Source organism: Chanodichthys erythropterus, chromosome 13 (genome assembly GCF_024489055.1).
Source record: "Chanodichthys erythropterus isolate Z2021 chromosome 13, ASM2448905v1, whole genome shotgun sequence".
In the NCBI taxonomy this organism is placed as follows: Eukaryota; Metazoa; Chordata; class Actinopteri; order Cypriniformes; family Xenocyprididae; genus Chanodichthys; species Chanodichthys erythropterus.
The window spans coordinates 51,650,621-51,672,085 of record NC_090233.1 but is presented as its reverse complement, the minus strand read 5'-3'; the positions used below and the strand labels follow the sequence as shown (position 1 = coordinate 51,672,085).

General features: G+C 35.1%; 1 protein-coding gene across 1 annotated transcript; it reads right to left on the bottom strand.

Annotated features, from left to right (window-relative positions):
• Window positions 1-901: 901 nt before the first annotated feature.
• ca4a (carbonic anhydrase IV a) lies at window positions 902-21,465 on the bottom strand. The gene is made up of 8 exons (XM_067407572.1): window positions 21,370-21,465; window positions 10,978-11,022; window positions 10,704-10,868; window positions 9,044-9,189; window positions 7,273-7,365; window positions 7,092-7,158; window positions 4,524-4,687; window positions 902-1,597 (listed from the first exon to the last, which is right to left on the bottom strand). Exons 1-8 carry the CDS (start codon window positions 21,428-21,430, stop codon window positions 1,418-1,420), a joined length of 921 nt encoding a protein of 306 aa, XP_067263673.1. The 5' UTR covers window positions 21,431-21,465; the 3' UTR covers window positions 902-1,417.

Genomic DNA, 21,465 nt, shown 5'->3' with positions numbered 1-21,465 from the left:
TGATGCAAAGCTGAATTTTCAGCATCATTACTCCAGTCTTTATTGTCAAATGATGCTTCAGAAATTATTCTGGTATGATTATTTAACAATGTTAATCAATGTTGGAAACAGTTGTGCTGCTAAATATATTTTATAACCTGTGATACTTTTTTCTTCTGTGATTCTTTGATGAATAAAAAGTTCAAATGAATAGCATTTACTCAAAATAGAAATCCTTTGTAACAATATACACCACCGTTCAAAAGTTAAGGTCAGTAATTTTTTTCCTTTCTTTTTTTGAAAGAAATTAATACTTTTATTCAGCAAGGATGTGTTAAATTGATAAAAAGTGATAGTAAAGACTAAGATTGTTAGAAAAAAATCATTTTTTTTAAATAAATATCGTGAAAAAAAGTATCCAAGGTTCCAGAAAATTAAGCAACACAACTGTTTCCAACATTGATAATAAATGAGTATCAAATCATCATATTAGAATGATTTCTGAAGGATCATGTGACTCTGAAGACTGGAGTAATGATGCTGAAAATTCAGCTTTGATCACAGGAATAAATTACATTTTACTATATATTCACATGGAAAGCAGGTATTTTAAATCGTAATAATATTTCACAATTTTACAGTTTTTTTCTGTATTTTTGATCAAAAACATTTTATTTCAAAAACAGTAATGCATACAAACTTTTTACCGGTACTGTATGTATATGTGTATATATATATATATATATATATATATATATATATATATATATATATATATATATATATATATATATATATATATATATAATATGACCTTATATATAGTAAATGTACTGTAATATTTGGTCATTTAAAGGGATTAAAGTTTGTGTAAAAACACCCTAAGAATGTGTCAACTGAATTCATGTAAATGTAAAGTTGTGTATCTGTGTTGTCTGGCTTTCTCTCTGCTCTATTCTCGAGGCTCTGTGACCTTTCACCCTTGACCTCTGCATCATACTCTTGTAGAGTGCTGATCATCGTTGTGTGTATTTGTAATGCACATCTCCAGCATGTCACATCAAAGCCTTCCAGCCTCGTAAATATAGCCGTGTGTGTGTGTGTGTGTGTGTGTGTGTGTCTTGGCAGATGTCTATAACAGATAAAGGTCATGCATTTATTACACGTCAGACCTTCACAGAGGGTCCGAGTGGCTTTAGTCCAGCTCCTATAGATAGCTATGAGCAAACGTCTAATGGTCATTGTACTCATGCAGTCGACCGCCATCGTTTCTACACTAACTACTCCTGTAGAAATGTCTCGTTTGTGGTTTTATTCAGTTGGAAGCATTTTGGACACTGTAATTCTGTGATTTGTCTTTATAGGTTTGATCCTTTTGGTCCGTTGATTCGATGAGAACTCATTGTGTTACTTGTGCAGGTAATGGGTCGGTCTTGCTCTAGTTCAGATGGGACAGACCAAACACTGTGCTGATGGAGGCCAAAAGGAGGACGGCGCTGGCCGCGACCGCCGCGCTGCTGGACCGATACACCACACGTCCGTTACGAGGCTGCACGGGTCTGAACGTTCCCACCATTGGATCCCCACTTTTAAATTTTAGGGTGGAAAATGCACGAAGCTGTATGAAGATAATAATAATAATCAAAGATAGTCATACAGGTTTAAAACAATGCTCATTTTTGGGGAGAACTGGCCCTTTAAGTGCTCTCGCGCTATCGTAAATTTCTGAAGTCGTAATTGCACTGTAAAAAATGATTGCTGCAAGTAAGCTGGCTGCCTCACATTTTTGAAACTAAAAATTTGAGACAAACTAATCAGGTTAATCAACAGAAACTAAATATTTTGTTTTCTAAACAGCAATTATTGCATTTGATTTAATGGTAATTGATGCTTTGTTGTTGGAAAGAATAGGAATAAAAGAGGACACAATGTTCATTCGTGCCTATTTAGATTTTTAGCCAATATGCAGCAAATTTTTACGGAGCCTTGCACATGACATGCAGGAAAAAATAGTACTAATTTGCTCCCTCGAATTGCTAAATCACGTGCACAATTTATAAACCGAGGTAACAAAAGAGTAAATCATGCACACGATTTAGCAAATCGAGGGAATGAAATAGTAAATCATTTACACAATTGGGAACAAAATAGTAAATCTTGAGCGCGATTTAGCAAATCGAGGGAACAAATAGTAAATCATGCACACAATTTAGTAAACAGAAAAAGGAAATTATACGCACGATTTAACTAATCGAGGGAACAAATAGTAAATCATGCACACAATTTAGTAAACAGAAAAAGGAAATTATACGCATGATTTAGCAAATTGAGGGAACAAAATAGTAAATTGTGCGTATGATTTAGCAAATCAAGGGAATGAAATAGTAAATTGTTTACACAATTGGGAACAAAATAGTAAATCTTGAGCGCAATTTAGCTAATCGAGGGAACAAAATAGTAAATCATGTGCTCAAAATAATAAATCGTGCGCATGATTTAGCAAATGAAATAGTAAATCATGCACATGATTTAGCAAATTGAGGGAACGAAATAGTAAATCGTACGCATGATTTAGCAAACAAAATAGTAAATCATGCACATGATTTAGCAAATTGAGGGAACGAAATAGTAAATTGTGCGTACGATTTAGCTAATCAAGGGAACAAAATAGTAAATCATGCACTCAAAATAGTAAATCGTGCGCATGATTTAGCAAACGAAATAGTTAATTGTGCACATGATTTAGCAAATTGAGGGAACGAAATAGTAAATCATGCACACGATTTAGCAAATTGAGGGAACAAAATAGTAAATTGTGCGTACGATTTAGCTAATCAAGGGAACAAAATAGTAAATCATGCACTCAAAATAGTAAATCGTGCGCATGATTTAGCTAATCAAGGGAACAAAATAGTAAATCATGCACTCAAAATAGTAAATCGTGCGCATGATTTAGCAAATTGAGGGAACGAAATAGTAAATCATGCACACGATTTAGCAAATTGAGGGAACAAAATAGTAAATTGTGCGTACGATTTAGCTAATCAAGGGAACAAAATAGTAAATCATGCACTCAAAATAGTAAATTGTGCGTACGATTTAGCTAATCAAGGGAACAAAATAGTAAATCATGCACTCAAAATAGTAAATCGTGCGCATGATTTAGCAAACGAAATAGTTAATTGTGCACATGATTTAGCAAATCGAGAGAACGAAATAGTAAATCATGCACACGATTTAGCTAATCAAGGGAACAAAATAGTAAATCATGCACTCAAAATAGTAAATCGTGCGCATGATTTAGCAAACAAAATAGTAAATCATGCACATGATTTAGCAAATTGAGGGAACGAAATAGTAAATCGTGCGCATGATTTAGCAAATTGAGGGAACGAAATAGTAAATCATGCACACGATTTAGCAAATTGAGGGAACAAAATAGTATATCATGCGCTCAAAATAGTAAATCGTGCGCATGATTTAGCAAACGAAATAGTAAATCATGCACATGATTTAGCAAATTGAGGGAACGAAATAGTTAATTGTGCGTACGATTTAGCTAATCAAGGGAACAAAATAGTAAATCATGCACTCAAAATAGTAAATCATGCACATGATTTAGCAAATTGAGGGAACGAAATAGTTAATTGCGCACATGATTTAGCAAATCGAGAGAACGAAATAGTAAATTGTGCGTACGATTTAGCTAATCAAGGGAACAAAATAGTAAATCATGCACTCAAAATAGTAAATCGTGCGCATGATTTAGCAAACGAAATAGTAAATCATGCACATGATTTAGCAAATTGAGGGAACAAAATAGTATATCATGCGCTCAAAATAGTAAATCGTGCGCATGATTTAGCAAACGAAATAGTAAATCATGCACATGATTTAGCAAATTGAGGGAACGAAATAGTTAATTGTGCGTACGATTTAGCTAATCAAGGGAACAAAATAGTAAATCATGCACTCAAAATAGTAAATCATGCACATGATTTAGCAAATTGAGGGAACGAAATAGTTAATTGTGCACATGATTTAGCAAATCGAGAGAACGAAATAGTAAATTGTGCGTACGATTTAGCTAATCAAGGGAACAAAATAGTAAATCATGCACTCAAAATAGTAAATCGTGCGCATGATTTAGCAAACGAAATAGTAAATCATGCACATGATTTAGCAAATTGAGGGAACGAAATAGTAAATCGTGCACATGATTTAGCAAACAAAATAGTATATCATTCACACAATTTAGTAAATCGAGGGAAGGAAATAGTAAATCGTGCGCATGATTTAGCAAAAGAAGGGAAATAATTAGTAAATCATGGGCATGACATACTTTTTTTTCTGCATGTCATGTGCAGGGCTTTGTAGATTTTTAATGAACTGTTGCATTCTGTTCAACGACAAGCATATAAACATTACCATGCAATTGGATAATTCACCACACTATCTAGATTGTCAGCTTGCTGATGATTCTGAAGTTTTGGTTAAATAAATACTATATTTCTGATAGCATGTGAAGTCAGCATGGGTCGTACCTGTTCCTTGTCGAGGGGAATGGGGTTTTCAAACACTGTCCACACCACAGCCTCCGTGCAGCCTGGTGTTGTTAGTGACCCGTCATACCGGTAATAGTTAGTCATGTTCGCTTCAGACAGAATGAGCTGATTCAGAGAGATCTTACGAAGGGTCGTGTTTCCATCTGTGCAAATGAAAAAAGAGTTAATCAGTTGTTTACTGTATGTGTTCAAATGAGTTAAATCAGTTTCAGGCTGAACATTCACATTTTTTTTTTTTGGTGCAAACACATGCTAGACGGACATCTTTAACTGGTGTGCTCACATCCTTGAAGTTTCCTGCCCATGTTGCCGCTTAAAAAGTTCAATGCATTTCTAGACCTACAGCCTTTTTTCATTACACAGACCTGCATGTCTTTAGTCTGTAGTCATTAGGGGTTCAAGCATGTACCTACAACATCACCAAGGCTTGCTGACGGGGCAGTGGTGAAAAGTACGAAATCGCTTATAACTCCTAAACCATTAGGATTCACAAAGTTTTGGGGTATTTAGGATTTTTTTTTTTTTTTTTTGCAATCTAATCCTAGGGTTTTTGGCCCAGTCGGAGCCAAACCAGTGCAGGAGGTTTCTCTGGAGTATGATTGTCAATAATTATCAAAGAAGTTGAAATTTCAATTCAAGGGCCACCAAAATGTTTGAAGTGGGCAGAGCCACTTTGACTAAAATGGTTACAAATCGTGAACAGAATTAGATAGCTTCACCAAACTTGGCACACCTATATAAGAGCTCATTCTGTGGTCCTGTGAAAGAGGACGTGGCGACTGGCCACAAGGTGGCACTATAACAGGAAAAAAAACATGAAAACGGCTATAACTACTTCACCATTAGTCCGATCGACTTGAAAATTGGCATGCAGTAGACAATCATGTCTGCCATCAGCCAATGAAGTTTGAGCAGCTATCAGACAACGTTAACAGAGTGGAACGAAACTCACTGAGGTTAAAGGGTTTGTTTATGGATGAGCAAGGAGGATTTTTCTTGAAACCCTCCCGAACAACTTGTGGTAATGTAGGTAGATGCTGTTTGACTCAAGACTCAACTAATCTCTGCAATTCTCAAGATGTGATCCTTGGAGATTCTTTGGCCACTCAAACTCTCCTCCTCACCATGCATTAGGACACTATAGACACACGTCCTCTTCCAGGCAGATTTGTAACATATTTAGTTGATTGAAACTTCTTAATTATTGCCCTGATGGTGGAAATTGGCAAATTTAGCAGATTTCTTACAGCCACTTTCTATTTTGTGAAGCTCAACAATCTTTTGCTGCACATCAGAACTCTATTGTTTGGTTTTACTCATTTAATCATCTTATTTCTCTCTCAGCTTATCTAGTGCGAATGCATGCTATTTTGATCTTCGTTCAAAAGGCCTGTTTTACCTCAAAGTTCCCCGGGTCTGAACTGAGCTTGGAATAAAAAATATTTGAAATATAATGTTTCTGTTGCTTGGAATAATTTACAGAGCAACTTAAAGCTGAGTTGCGCTGTCTTGTGTTTTGATGTTGTACGTTTGTATATTTATATTATTTTTTGCGGCCCTCTTGACCAGGTCACTCTTATAAAAGATTTTTAATCTCAATTAGTTTTTAACATGGTTAAATAAAGAACTGAATGAATGATTAATGGAATTTGGCCTTTGTGTTTCCTCATATTTATGCTCCCGTGAACCGAGAAGTCATGGCTGGAAAATTTCATATTCCGAAAACCTGTAAATATTAATGGGTAAATACCTTAGAGATCATTTCTATAGGTACCAATATTTGTGGACAATGTGCATTAGAAAAAAACCTTTATTTCATTAAGTGATTTCCTCCTCCACAGTTATTAGTTTTACTTCAATGAAATGTTAGATTTTTGTGAAAGATCAAAAGGATTAATAATGCACATTTATTTTTACCGCCTTCTTTGATCATATTTACCAATGGTGCCAATAATTCTGACCATGACTGTATGTGTTAAGTTTCCATGTAGATAGCAATTTTCAAATTTTTTTTATGTTACCAAGGTATTACATTTGAATTCATTTAAAAATATATATTATATAACTGTGAAGTGTGTAGTTTCTGTGCCATTAACAGAACTATATAATGAAAAATAAGGATATCAGTCATTTACAAATCCTCCTATTGTCTCTAAAACTCACGTCATTGGTTGAGTCATAATTCGCTCAAACAAACAGATCAATGTTTTGAAAGCGTCACAGTGGAAGTCAAACTACTAATGACTGACTTATTGATATTCTGAACATTAAACTGACAGACCACAAACTAGTTGAACATTGAGCAGATTACAGACTTCACCTTTAAGGGAATATTCCAGGATATATTTATTTTGATGTCAGTGTGCCACATCAATCTGCTATTGTTCTTTAGTTTATATAAAACGAATGAAAAATGCATTTACAGCAGGAAAGAGGGAACATAGAAATGAATGAACGAGTATCAGAAATACAAAGTGCACATATTTAAAATGATTGTCTGAGCATTCCACAAATGAAATATTCCTATAATATTTCAGAAGGTCTTACTTGTGTTCTGTATGCTGTGCAGGGCATGTGTGAGGAGGTCGTACTTTCTGTTTGAGCTGCTTGACTCCTGATGAACAGAAGTGATGTTATTGATGTTTGTCATCACATAAATTCATTTCAAATTCTCTTAGCAAACTGAACAAACTCAAACTCTGAATTTTAAAACACATGCATATCAAACCTCATAGAAGAATCCCAACACAGCGACTCCAGAAGGATCTTTGAGTGCATCTTCAAGTCTGTTGTATCTTTGTTTCATGTGCACAATATGCAGCTGGTGAGAGAGTAAATAATGACATTTATTTTTTTAATAAAAATTATAACTGTAAAAATTTATTGTAACTTTAACAGTTTAGGGTATGTTTACATGACAATATTGTAGTAAAAATGGAAAGGTTTTCCTTTGTGTTTTTTGCAGACGACAATGTTGTCGAAACAATCCTCGTTCGCACGGATCTACGAAAACTAAAATCGCTGTATTCTGCTGCCAGGCCAGTAGATGGCGATGTCACTGCGTAAAGAAACAGTGCCTATAGTGTAGTGTTTCTATACAAGTGACATCGCCATCTACTGGCCTGGCAGCAGAATACAGCGATTTTAATCGTTTTTGCGTATCAGTGTGAACGGGGATCTTTTTGACAATGTTGTCGTCTGCATGCGAAAAAAGCAAAGGAAAAACTTTTATATAGAACCCCGCTGAATCTTTTCTTTCTAAAAGTGCTAGTTCTGACTAATATATTTTGTGGATTTAACTGTAGGCTGTTCATACAATTAAGCCCAAAGTATACTTCGTTTTCATTTTTTTTTTTTTTTTTTTTACGTGCAAACACACAAATTTGTGAAAACGGTGACGTCATGCGCATGTGTATTATTTGTTAAGACTATAGGCACTGTTTCTTTATGCAGTGACATCGCCATCTACTGGCCTGGCAGCAAAATACAGCGATTTTAGTTTTTTTCGTGTGAACGAGGATCGTGTCAACAACATTGTTGTCTGCGAAAAACACAAAGGAAAACATTTCCATTTGACAAACACGCAGCCTTTCAAAGTATACTCCATTTGATATTGTGCACAAACACGGGCTGTTGACACATGTGGTCTAAAAAGTTTCATCTGTGCTATTTTTCTCCAGAAGTTATGACCAATAAAAATGTCTTGTATTCTTTTTAACTAAATCCCCTCACACAAGCGCTTGTCAATGCAGGCATCTGTTGGTGTTGCAGTCTCCGGTATTTTGTTGTTGTTCTGGCCTGTACCAGTGTTGCCACCTTGTGGAACAACTGATTAGTGCAAAACAAATTAAATGCACAATTCAACGTCACTTTGTAAAGAAACACTACGTGCCTATAGACTGAACACCATACGTATGCGCATGACGTCGGTGTTTTCAAAAGTTCATGTTTTTGTAGTTTATACTGATACAATAACGGTATCTTTTTCAAAAACTTGCACTTAAAAACCCATTTTCAAAAGTTTGCATAAAAAGTGTTCTGTTTTTAATAAAAAAATAGATAAATAATGGGCCATTAAAAAATGAAAACTTTTTATGTTCCATTCATTTACATGACAACAATATTTTGGAGGTCTAAGAAACTTTTGAAGACGCATTTCAATGTTACGGTTTACCATTATCGTCTCATTCTTTATCGTGTAAAATACAAAAATGCAATTTGTGAAAATGGTGACGTCATGCGTGTTACATGTCCAGTCTATAGATGCATAGTGTTTCTTTACAAAGTGACATCGCCATCTACTGGCCTAGCAGCAGAATACAGCGATTTTAATTGTTGTTAAATTGTTGTTCTGGATTGGGTCAATGTTGGCACCTTGTGGATCAACTAATGAGTGCAAAACAAATTCAATGCGCAAAAATCCTCCTATTCTAGTGACGAAATTGTACGCGTAAAAATCAAAGTATGCTTTGGGCTTTAATCGCAACAATAGGTCGCACCTCCATGGGATACTGCTCTCCATCGATGGTGTGTTCAGATCCAGGCCCTCCGTCTTTACCCCAGTGGAGGTGAAACTGCACAGCCTTGTACGTTCCTTCAAGGTTTCCTCCAGACACTGTGGCTGTGATGGGAATACCGACCTGAACTGAGGTGGAAAATACAATAAGTTAATGCTTCAAGAGTGATTTTAGTGTTTGAACTGTGAAGATCAGGCAGTGATACCCATTTCTGCTGAAATAAACACATATTACTATTAGATTACACATTTACAGTTCTGTTTTTATTCCATGAACACAGAATAAATCTTGTTGCATGCATGTAAAGAGCAAAAATACGCGAGTTACGTAATCAAATTACTTTATTCAAGTAATGTTGATTTTTTTTTTTAAGTGAATTTGCATTTTCTTCATTATTCATTTCACATTTGGTGTAATTTTTGGTAACTTTACTTAAAAAGTAGTTTACTTTTTAGGGAGTAGCACAATATTAAATGCATTATTTTTAAAAATAACTTTGATCACATATCTGAGTTTTTTTGGCTTTAAATACGAAATAACCATGACTGTGTTTATTTTAAATAATGTTCTTATTGTAAAAAGTAATATGCTCTATCTACTCAATAAAATTGTGGCAACAGTTTACAAGCAATATTATTAATTAAATTCAACATATAACAATTGATTTAGAATTAATCAAATCAATTCCTTAAAAGTCAACCATTTAAAATGTGGAAAATTAGCAAACACCATTACAAAAACCACAAACTGACATAAAAAGCAGTCAAACTGCCCAACAAAAAAAAAAAACACCGATCACCACAACGGCGACCAAAATCAACATCGACATCTAAACCTCTGTTGATTCATGTGATTCAGTGATTCTACTTGTTATCATCAAGTGTTTTCAATGTTGGCAATAAAAAAATAAAGTGTTCTTATTACTATTCGTATTACTTTTTACACAATTTGTTATTAACACTCTTTCTTTTGTCAAATAAACTTATTAATAATTATCAACAATAATTTATGTGGTTCAGATAACATATTTTGAGTTTCTGTTGATTAAACCAATCATTGTATTAACTCAAATGTTTAATTTCAATGAACTCAAAATTTTAAGGCAATCAGGTAACTTTTTTTTTTTTACAGTGTACTCAGTGTTTTTGTCTTGTTTTCCAGTGCAAATATCTAAACATTCTTAAATCAAAATACATTTATTCAAAATCAAAATGATTTAAGATAGTAAGCCTTGTTTTGTTTTGTTTTGTTTTTAATTAAAAAAAAACTAGATTAAGTGAGTTTATACTTGAAAGAAAATAAGAAAAAATATGTATCAATGTAGTAAGAAATATAAACACAATTCAAAGGGAAAACAAGATTAAACAACAAAACAAGATAAATGTATCTTGATTGAAGTATTTTTAGATATTTGTAATGGAGAAAAAAAGACAAAAATACTAAGCAAGCAAATCATTTTTAGCATTGTTGGTAGTATGTTATAGTGTAGTTTTTTTAAACAATATTTTACAGCATGCATATCCAAAACTAATGAGAATCAGATGCACGACCAAAATATAGATCGGAAAATTTGGCACAGCTACAAATTTGCTCTTGATCAGTCACTAGTTGTGTTTTTTGTCTTCATCTGCTGTCTTTGTACCCGAGTGGCCGTTGTTCTTTATGATGCTTTCGAATGTGTCCTGATAGCCGGTGAATTTGAAAGGCGTCAGTCGCTCGTTCAGCTTGGTTTTCTTCGTCACTATGTTGATTGGTGACTGTCTGTTTTTCCCACATTCTCCGTTCACGTCACTCCATTTGTCTGGTCCTTATAGAACAACACAGAGACGCTAATTAGTTTAGATACTGTAAACGAGTGACGTGTCTAGAACGGCACATTAAGAGACACGAGATGTTTCTCCAGAAACTCAACTTACCTTTACAGTGGGATTCACAGCTAACCTGCGTCTGGTAGCACCAGTCTGTATGAGTATAAAGGATTAGTTAGTACATTGAAATGCTTTACTTAGATTATTTTTGCATTAGTACTTGTTTTTATTTTTTGATCCTCGGGGCATTTCTGGTATAATTGGTCAAAAGTTTGGAATAAATAAGATGTATTTAATGTTTTTGAAAGAAGTCTCTTCTGCTCACCAAGGCTGCATTTATTTGATTAAAAATACAGTAAAAATAGTAAAAATCTGAAATATTATTACAGTTTAAAATAACTGTTTTGTGAATATATAGTAAAGTGTAATTTATTTCTGTGATCAAATCTGAATTTTCAGCATCATTACTCCAGTCTTCAGTCATAAAAACTTTTTAACATCGATAATAAGAGCCATTATTAATAACTGAGCACCAATAATAGAGTAAATTAAATGTAAAATATATTTAAATAGAAAAAAGTTCTAATCTTTTAAATTGTAAGAATATTTCACAATATTACTGTATTTATTATTGCAGCCTTACTGAGTATTCAGACTTCTTTCAAAAACATTAAAAATTACACAAGTTCTTAATTCTAATGACTTCATTCTATTGTCTTGTCCAACAGGAAAACCTCTCCCTGTCGCTCACAATAAACAGATTATATTATGAGAATTGTAATGATGACAAAACTATCTTCATATTCTTAACAGACATAACTAACGGGATGTTTTGAAGTCTATCAGGCGACTTCTAAGAAATGACTTGATTTCATGACCCTACATCTCCTTTTTCCTCCGAATGAGATCCTGTTATTTTAGGAATTAAAGAGAAATGTCACTGATGACCCAAATGTTATTGCTTGGAAATTGCACTTGGTTCTCATTTGTTTAACATTTGAGTCTTAGACGACTCTATTAGTCAGTTATTGTAAGTGTATGAATGTGGAGCAGCTCAGATCGTTTGATGAGAAATGTTTGAGTTCATATTGAGATCTCTGACTTTTGATAGCAGATGTTGATAACTTGGCAAATCTGAGTACATTTGACACATTGTTGAGATAACTCTGAAATATAACCTGAAATATACAGTTGCAAGAAAAAGTATGTGAAACTTGCAGAATCTTTGAAAATGTGAATAATTTTAATAAAATAAAAGGGATCATACAAAATGCATGTTATTTTTTATTTAGTACTGTCCTGAGTAAGATATTTTACATAAAAGATGTTTACATTTAGTTCACGATACAAAACAATAGCTGAATTTATTAAAATGACCTAGTTCAAAAGTATGTGAACCATTGATTCTCAATACTGTGTGTGGTTACCTGATGATCCACGACTGTTTTTATGTTGTGTTCATGAGTTCAAATATGCAAAGATGCTTGAAAACTGAAGAATCTGCAGGAGCCGGAGGATTTTTCTGAAGAACAGAGCTCAGTTTAACTGCTCAGGACAAACAAGAGACTCATGAACAACCATCACAAAACACACAAACAGTCGTGGATCATCAGGTAACCACACACAGTATTGAGAATCAAGGGTTCACAAACTTTTGAATGGGGCCATTTGAATAAATTCAGCTATTTTAGAATATAGTTTTTGTGTGTGTCCCTTTAAATGCAAATGAGCTGCTGCTCCCCGCCCCCTTTCCAGAAGAGGGCGGAGCTTTAACAGCTCAACAACAACAAAGCTGGAGAATCTCACGCAGTCAAAATGTGGATTGTCAGTAACGGTGTTCAGCCTTACATTGTTCAAACCGGAGTCGACACTGATGGAGAGACTCAGGAAGAAGTTACAACTTTTAGACGTTTCTGAATGGTTAGTGGATAAATTGATGTAGTTGCTGTGGAGTTGATTCAACTCATCCACTAGCATGTGCCGTCATGTTCATCTTTTGTGTTGAATTGACCCTCGTTTGTGAAGCAGTCCGGTGTAAAATGACGGCATGACAACAACACTCGACTACAACAACTCTTCCTCTTCTCTAAAGCAGCCCAACATGGCCACGCCCCCTTTGTTGTGTGTTCTCGGGGGCGGGGTTTATGTAAATTTTAGGGTTAGTGATGTCACAAACCCAGGAAGAAGCTCGTTGTAGTCCCTACCAGCCTTTTGTTGTAGTCCTTAAAAAACTTAAAAACTTTTCTGTAAAAGAAAATATCTCCCTTTGCATTGAACTTTGAGCATTGTAACTTTGAAGATGTTGTTTATGATCAAACAGCAACATGACACACTAAGTTAAGTTATCATACTAATAGTTTATTATTTCTATATTATTTTTGCGTGTTTTTAGCTATTTAGATATTATTAAAATATACCTTTAACTATACTTTAACTCTTTCCCCCACCACTCTTTCTTTTTTAAAAAGTTGCCAGCATTTTTGATCGTTTTAATGGCCCCCAGAACATATTTTATCACACTGGCCTCATCAAGTGTAATAGTTCACAGGTTTGGCACAAAACTTGTTTTCAGTCACGGTGTCAATCAAATTTATCATTTCATGTTTATTAAACTCGTCCTCAAATGTTGGCGTGTTTCGTTTCACTTCCTCACAAACAAAAGACTGTTCCCACGTCTCCAATCCATTAGCTGTTATTCTCTGCCATTCAAATGCTTCTAATACACAGGAATTGCTTTTCTATTGTTCGAGAGCCGCAAAGACACAAATCGCTCTATCTGTCTCTGCTATCTACTCATAGACGACTCCACGGCCCAGGCATCGCAAGGGTCACATTCTTCGCACTTATTTTATTAATATTTTACAATGGAGACGCACGTCTCCACCTTAATGGTGGAACAAATATTTTGACCCTATCTCTGAAATCAAATATTTATGAAAAACACCCATTGAAACTAATGGGTCGGCTCGGCTCGTTTTGTTATTTCTAAGTTCTGCCCCACAGATTGGAACGGAAGTGCCAGCGAAGTGGCTCCACCGGCAGGTCTTTCTACCTCATCTGTGATGCCGTTTCCTTCTGCGGGCACATGATAATCGGCCTCACAAACAAACCCATGTGAACAGCATCCCAGTTTCTCCACATGAGCCGTCTGGATCACAAAGCCAGGAACGCGAGGTGATCGGCACAAGGCCGTGATCAAAACAGTGGGCCGTGTTTATCATCTCCCATTGTGAGCTGCTTTTACCCAGAATGCAGATGATGTCATTTCCCTTTTGGTAGCATCCTCTAGGACAAACCCCAATAGTGCAAACTTTCATGTTTTAGGAACATATAAACATTGCATGATGTTTACAACTTTTCCCAGTGCATTTTCCAAAAACATTTCCCAATGCATACTTTTTCAAATCAGAGAATGTTACTGATTTTCAACTTTCAAATTCAGAGGATCTTTTACCTATAACTTGAATAATAATTTTGCATGTACTGCAAAAAGCGAGCTTCTTCCTCAGTGTTTTTGTCTTGTTTTCCAGTAACTATCTAAACATTCTTAAATCAGAATTATTGAATCAGAATCTTATTTTATGAAAAGAAATCCATGAAAATTAAGTGAATTTATGCTTAAAATAATAAGTCTAATGGGGTCAGAAAAACAATCTTGTTTTCCCTTTAAGTTAAGTTTATTTTTCTGACCCCACTGGCAGATATTTTTTCTTGTTTTAAGCATAAAGCCGATTTAATATTGTGAGTAATTCTGCTTCTTACGTAAATGTATCTTGATTTAAGAGTGTTTACTGAAAAAAAGTGCATGGTTTCAAGTTAAAAATTCTAATTTGTTGATTTAATTAAACTTTTTAAGTTGCAAACATTATTTTGATGAGTTTTGTTGACATAATGTTGACTTAAAAAACACAATATTAAACTGGGATTTCTACATCAATTGATTTTTTTTTTAAATCACGTTGTAGTAACTGAATGAAATTGTCTTGATAACTATGAAAATTGGCCAGTGGATTTCTAGTTCCCAGCATGCTTTGTATAGCACTGGACATGGAGAAAAAATGTTGTAATTAAGTCTTATTTCATATATTTCATTAGTAAAGGGAAAGACCCGTAAGTATTTAATGCAGTTATGTTTGACCGTTTGTGTTGACTGTTTTCTTTTACTTTTAACTTGTTCATTAAAGGGGACATATCATGAAAATATGACTTTTTCCATGTTTAAGTGCTGTAATCGGGTCACACTCAAATAGGGGCAAATTTGACAAGCTATAATAAATGATCTGTGGGGTATTTTGAGCTGAAACTTCACAGACACATTTTGGAGACACCAGAGACTTATATTACATCTTGTGAAAAGGGGCATTATAGGTGTCCTTTAAATTTAAATGTTATAGAAGTTATTTTAGTATGTGCTATACTAACTGTTGATTTAAATAAGATAAATTGGTTCCACAGCCACAACCAAGTTAGCAGAAGTAATCAACTTAAAAATGTGTGTTTATGCTGAAAATAAGTTAATCTAACTCATTGTAGTTTATTGGTTAAATCATTTTATTAACTCAGAAAGATGTTGCATTGAGCCTTAATGTTTTATTTAAATGAAGTTTGCATCATTGATTCTGTTATTATCCTGTTTATTACTGTTTTGAAACCATCTATAAAGGTGACTTGATGTAGTTTGGATTGAAATGAGCAGGTGTCACTGCTCTCGGCTATCATAAACCGCGTCGGGTCCGCAGCGTACGGTCGGTGGAGAACAATACCTGGCTGTTCACAGCGACAGGCTATTAACAAACAGCCTTTGATCTTTAGAGCGGCACGAGAAACAAAGTAACAGAGTCACAGAAGGTCAGTAATATCTCAAAGACCCAACGCTGTCGTGGAATAAAGGCACAAAAACAAAGCAAAGAAAATATGGTTTCATGCACGTAAACCAAAACAAAAATCCTGGCAAGATATTATCTGGAGCGACTCAGACACTCCATAAGTGTGTGTATCATCTGAACACGAAAAGGGTTTGAAATCTGCTTAGTTACAGAAAGAGAGTTTCCTCATTCAGTCAGCAAGATTGAACTTCTGGCATTTTGCCACTTATTGTACAAGCAAAATGCATACTATGTATAGAACAATTTGGAGCAGACGTCACAGTTACGTCACTTGTAGCTGCGCGCATAGTGCTGGCAGAAAAATACTGGTAACAAAATGTGCAAAAATGAGAAAAATGTTTTTTTCCACCTGAGGATGTCAGAATTGGAATGTCTTAGTTTTTATAGAATACCGTTGTTGCCATTTTGATGTTTATGTTGCAAATCACAGACTGAACTGATGAAACCTGCAATGATTATTCTACTATTAAAGTATGAATTTGATGTAAACAGTAAGTCTACATAATATTCACATATGCAGTTCATAGAGGACATACATACATAACAGTTACAACAAAAAAACAATATTTAAACCTATAACATATCTTTTAAATATAGCCTTTAACATTTTTATCTCACAATTCTGACTTTTTTTCTTGCATTTGCGAGTTTATATCTCCCAGTTTGGACTTTATAACTCGCAATTGTGTTTATTTGACAATTCTGAGGGGGAAAAGTCCGAATTGCAAGATATAAACTCAGATTTGCGAGAAAAAAAAGTCAGAATTTTTTTATTATTCCATGTCTTCCACAGACTGCTACTGCAGAACTGTCATTTTCTGCCACCAGGTACAGTAGGCTCCACCCACAGAAAAAAAAAAAAAGTTTTTTTTTCCTATATTTTATTACTGTAGCCTATCTATTGTATAATGTTATATTAAATCTTACTGTCTTTTCTTTACTATTGTGTTGTATAGTCCGTTTTACTGCCTTATCTCTACATCTGTACAAATTCCCTGTGTTTGTAAACATATTTGGCATTAAAGCTCATTCTGATTCCGATTATTATTATGTGCTTAAAACATTTCTTGTAACACGAGTCAGAAGGTTAGACTACTTGAAGAATGTTTCAAATCAGTCACTTATCCATTTTGGTTAGCTGCCCTAGGAAGGAAGCTGTCTATGTAGACAGCGTCTCAGGAGTGAGATGCACTTAAAGTCTTGATGTGAACGCTTGCCGCATGCGTACAACCGAATGCACTGCCTTTTAAAGTATGGGCTATAGCTAGTCTCGCGTAGCCATACCTTCAGACTGACGGCAGAAGGTTTGCTATCATTGGCCAAGGACCGCCCAAGAGGACGTTTGACTGACATATAACGCAGCCAATCACAGCAATTCATTTTGCTTTGCGTCGTGTTTAGCGTGAAAATGTAAAATGGATGTCATTAGAGCAACAGACCGCCGTGCATCTAATAAATTATTCATTCAACAACATTGTGCAAGTTTACTGCAGCACTGTAGCCGCAAACTTCACATACTTTTGAAACTCCAGCGTTTATTTGATCCTGATACGCACTTATCATCTCAGTTGTAAACACAACGGCATTCTTTTTCCATAAGGGGGTTTGGCTTCATGGCATTTGTTTCCAGGTGGACCGTTAAAGAATGCGACACACACGTCTCCCGGACATCCTGCAGAATTCAACCATCAGTCAGATGATGACTTTGAAAATCCTGAAGTGTTTCCAGATAAGTGCATATGCATCAGACGTTAAGACAACAGTCCATGGGCGTGATGTCTGAGGCTATCGCTTACTCCATTTGATCAGACATGCACATCCATACAGTGTCTGTGCAGTTTCTCTCCATAATGTAGCCTATCTCCAATTAATTTATTTATGTTTTTGGTACTTTTTTAACAGCGGTCTAACAGCACCAGTCAATGTCAGAATGACTGAAAGGGCCAATCAAATCAAAGAAGGCGGGGCTTTACTGTTCACATAATCGCATAAAGAATTCCAGTGCGACGCTCCGTTTAATCAGTGAAAGAGTGCGAGGTAAAATCTAAGCAGGCTAAACATTAAATATTTGACAACTGTTTTAAGATAGGAATGTTAAACAACTGATGGTAATGTGTAACATTTCTGGTAAATTTTTGCTGTTTTAAATTTAAAATATAGGCTAACATTAAACTGTAACAGAGCCGTTTTCGCATATTAGGCTTACATACCAATTAGACTGAGTGTGTGTATTTTGAAATAAAATGTTTGCAAATAGTTCAAAGTGAATACATTATAACACAGGGCTGTTGAATGCATGAATCTGATTGGTTGATGAACATTCAAAGGTTTGCAAAGTAGTTCCAGGCAATTCCTGAGGAAAAAAAGAATTGTGAGATATAAAATCGAAATTAACATTCTTTTATTATGGGGCTGTTAAATGCTTGAATCTGATTGGTTGACGAACGTTCTAAGGTTTGCAGTTATTTTCAGTGAAACGCACAGCTAAAGTAGCTCCAGGCAGGTCTTGACCAAATTACATGTCCATATCACTTCGCCAAATGATTTCAGTTATTTGGAAGATCCTTACAGCCTGTAACTGCAAAAGAACCAAAACCCACAACGACACTGACAAAGCAAATACATACAGTAAACAATTGGATAAAAACATCAAATTATTTTCATGTTTTTTTTGCCACAAATTTGTTTTGTTATGTACGGAAAACACTCTTTCTCCTGCTCTCTCTCCCACTCACCCCCCTCTTTTGCTAATAACTGCATTAATAACATATCAATGGCTCAATCCTCCATTACTAGCTCTGAAATGACATTTTGGAATGGGATGTGTAATAAATTAGTCCTACGCACAAGAGTGTTTTCAGGACAATGACATGACGAATGTCTTGAAATACAACAATAAACAATGTTCAGGTGTGGTGACTGTAATATAAGCGTAATAATTGACTCTGTGGCCGCATCACCACCTCAGGTGTGCATTATTTTCTAATGATTCAACGGCGCGTTGACAATTATTCCTTATATAAATTCTAGTTCTTCTTTTATTTTATTTTGGTTTTGGTCCACAGTGTTCAAGACAGGCTATTCATTATGCAGGTCTTCAATGCAGCATGTAAAGATTCCTATTGGCTTCATTAGTAGCACTTAGGTGTAGTTTATGAACTATATCGAGATTTATTGACCTTTAATGTAGTTAGCCGCCATTTAGCAGATGCTCTAATGAAAAGTCATTCACAGTTCACTTCACCTCGGGTTACTCCACAGGGACTGAAGCTTGATAAGTGTGTTGATCAAGGGCACAATGAGGAAGACCTTTCAGTCCTGGTTCTTTCAGTTAACATTTTCACTACATTAAGTTATTGATAATAAGATATGAAGATAAGATATGAAGTTTATAGCTTAATGTATCTAATTTTGGCTCTTGTATGGAGACATCGAGCCCTTTGACTTTTTATACACATGTGCCCTAGAAAGTATATGAAGTCACACTTAAAACATCTGAATGTTATTGCATTAGATGCGATGCAAATGATGTCAGTCACATGATGTGTCGTAATCACATTAATATCAACATCATTCACTAAGCACAAACAAACATAAGACTGACTCAATCTTTAATTTCATCACTCCAGGTTTTAGCGTTTCAAAGCGAACAAACGTCTTTTGTTAAAAGCTTTGCTTGTCGAGTCATTTTTATTTGTACAGCCTTACTCTTTCACAATACACATTGTTTCAACGCGTCAATGTTTAAATGTCTTTAGATCCTAGCTGGTTCTCATATCTAAGCAAGAGATGATTTAATATCTTTAAGCCAGATGCATTCATGTTGATAGCTAATCCCAATAATTGACACTTGCTTTAATATTGTGTTTTCTAACACTGAGACATTTTCACATTTCTAAATGCATTTTATTATGCATAAAATAACATTTTAACTTGTTTTTACCTTTCACTAACCCCAAAAGATGAGCTTGTAGTGTACATTCTAAAAATGCTGGTTTAAAACTAAAAGTGAAAGTTGAAAGTGATTGGGTTGTTTTAACCCAGCAGTTGGGTTAAATGTTTGTCCAACCTGCTCAGCTGTTTAACAATCACTGTAATGTTTGCTTAAAATGAACCCAAAATATGCTGGAAATTAACATTTATTAATAATTTTAATGAATAATAATTAAACATTTATTAAATTGCTTATTAATAAATGTTCTCCTTTTGATTATTGTTGCATATTATTTCCAACCTATGGGTTCATTTTAAGCCAGACATAGTCATTTTTTAATCAATAGTTGGGTTAAATAAAACTATCGAGCAGATTGGTCAAACATTGTCCATTTTCAGTGTCTATTTTTAACCCAACTTGGGTTGTTTTTAACCCAGCATCCTATTTTCACCTTGCGGTAAATAGACGCTCGTAAACATTCGTCCGTGGAGATAACCAGCATTTTGCTTTGAAAACCCGAATCATAACTGTAATGATAACTTAATTGTTAATTTACATATAATATCACTAATAACCTGGCGTTTTGGGAAGATTTGAAGTCTTTGGATGTTTGGCTGGGGCGCAAAAAGGACCATTTGGGTTGCGCGTGATGTTGAGGTTCATCACGCGCAACCCAAATGGTCCTTTTTGCGCTCCAGCCAAACATCCAAAGATCTAAAATCTTTCCAAAACGCCTGGATTTTTGTGATTTGATATGTACCGATCATTCCTTTAAAAAGTCGACGCGCCTGAAAGTCATCATATAAATCGCAGGTGCAGCTCTAATGTTTCCGTTCCAGAGCTTCCTTCACTCTTTGGCAAACACTTCGGACGCCTTGTGGATTTTATGCGCTCCTCCTACACAAGGAACGGGAACAGACCGAATGTCCTTGAGCAGAAATAAAGATGCTCCTTCCTAAACAAGATGAGGCGCGCGCAGGAATGATTTATTTTTCGATGACGGATTTTTCTAGGGGTTCGAGGTTTGTGCGTCAGATGACAGAGAAGGTTCTTCTAAATGTATAAGATAAATCTGACAGTCTGCCTGGGTAAGAGAGTTTGAATCAGCTTACAGACACTAACAAAAGTTATAATAGCCAAAATGTGCTTTGCGTTTTAATGAATGGGGTCATCTTTATTTTTGGTTCGGAATGAAATTATGTAGGCTATTTATTTTAATTTAGGTTATTCTTAGTGGTTGATATACTGTAAAAATAAATAAAGATGAAAAACGTTAGAAAGCATCATGTGTGTACTTTTGAAAAGCTCCAAAATCCAAGTTGTTGTTGTTAAATGTTAATGTCGGATATTAATTATTTTGAGTGTTTTGTGCAGAAAACAACTGATTAGAAAGACGATTTCTATGAAACTGTTTACGAACAGCCTGAACATGTAGACAATCAACAGTAATAATGCAGGTCGTTAATTTTACACAAGAGTCAGTTTGCTCACCTTTAAATGATGCACTTTAGTTATTAATGCACACTAATAAATGCACAATAGATTTGATCAGTGCTTTGTCACATAAAATGCCCTACTGTACCTGCAAAACACTGAAAACTTGTAGATCTGTAATCACACTTGAACATGAATGCATATATGATGCAGCATCATGCAGTATAGTGAAGCTCCTGGACTCACCTGCACCGGTGCATGAATGCAGAATCAGTGGCAGAAGATAAGCTGAAAGCAGACACCGCATTGTGAATGTCGTGTGACTCCAGCAGTGAGACTCGA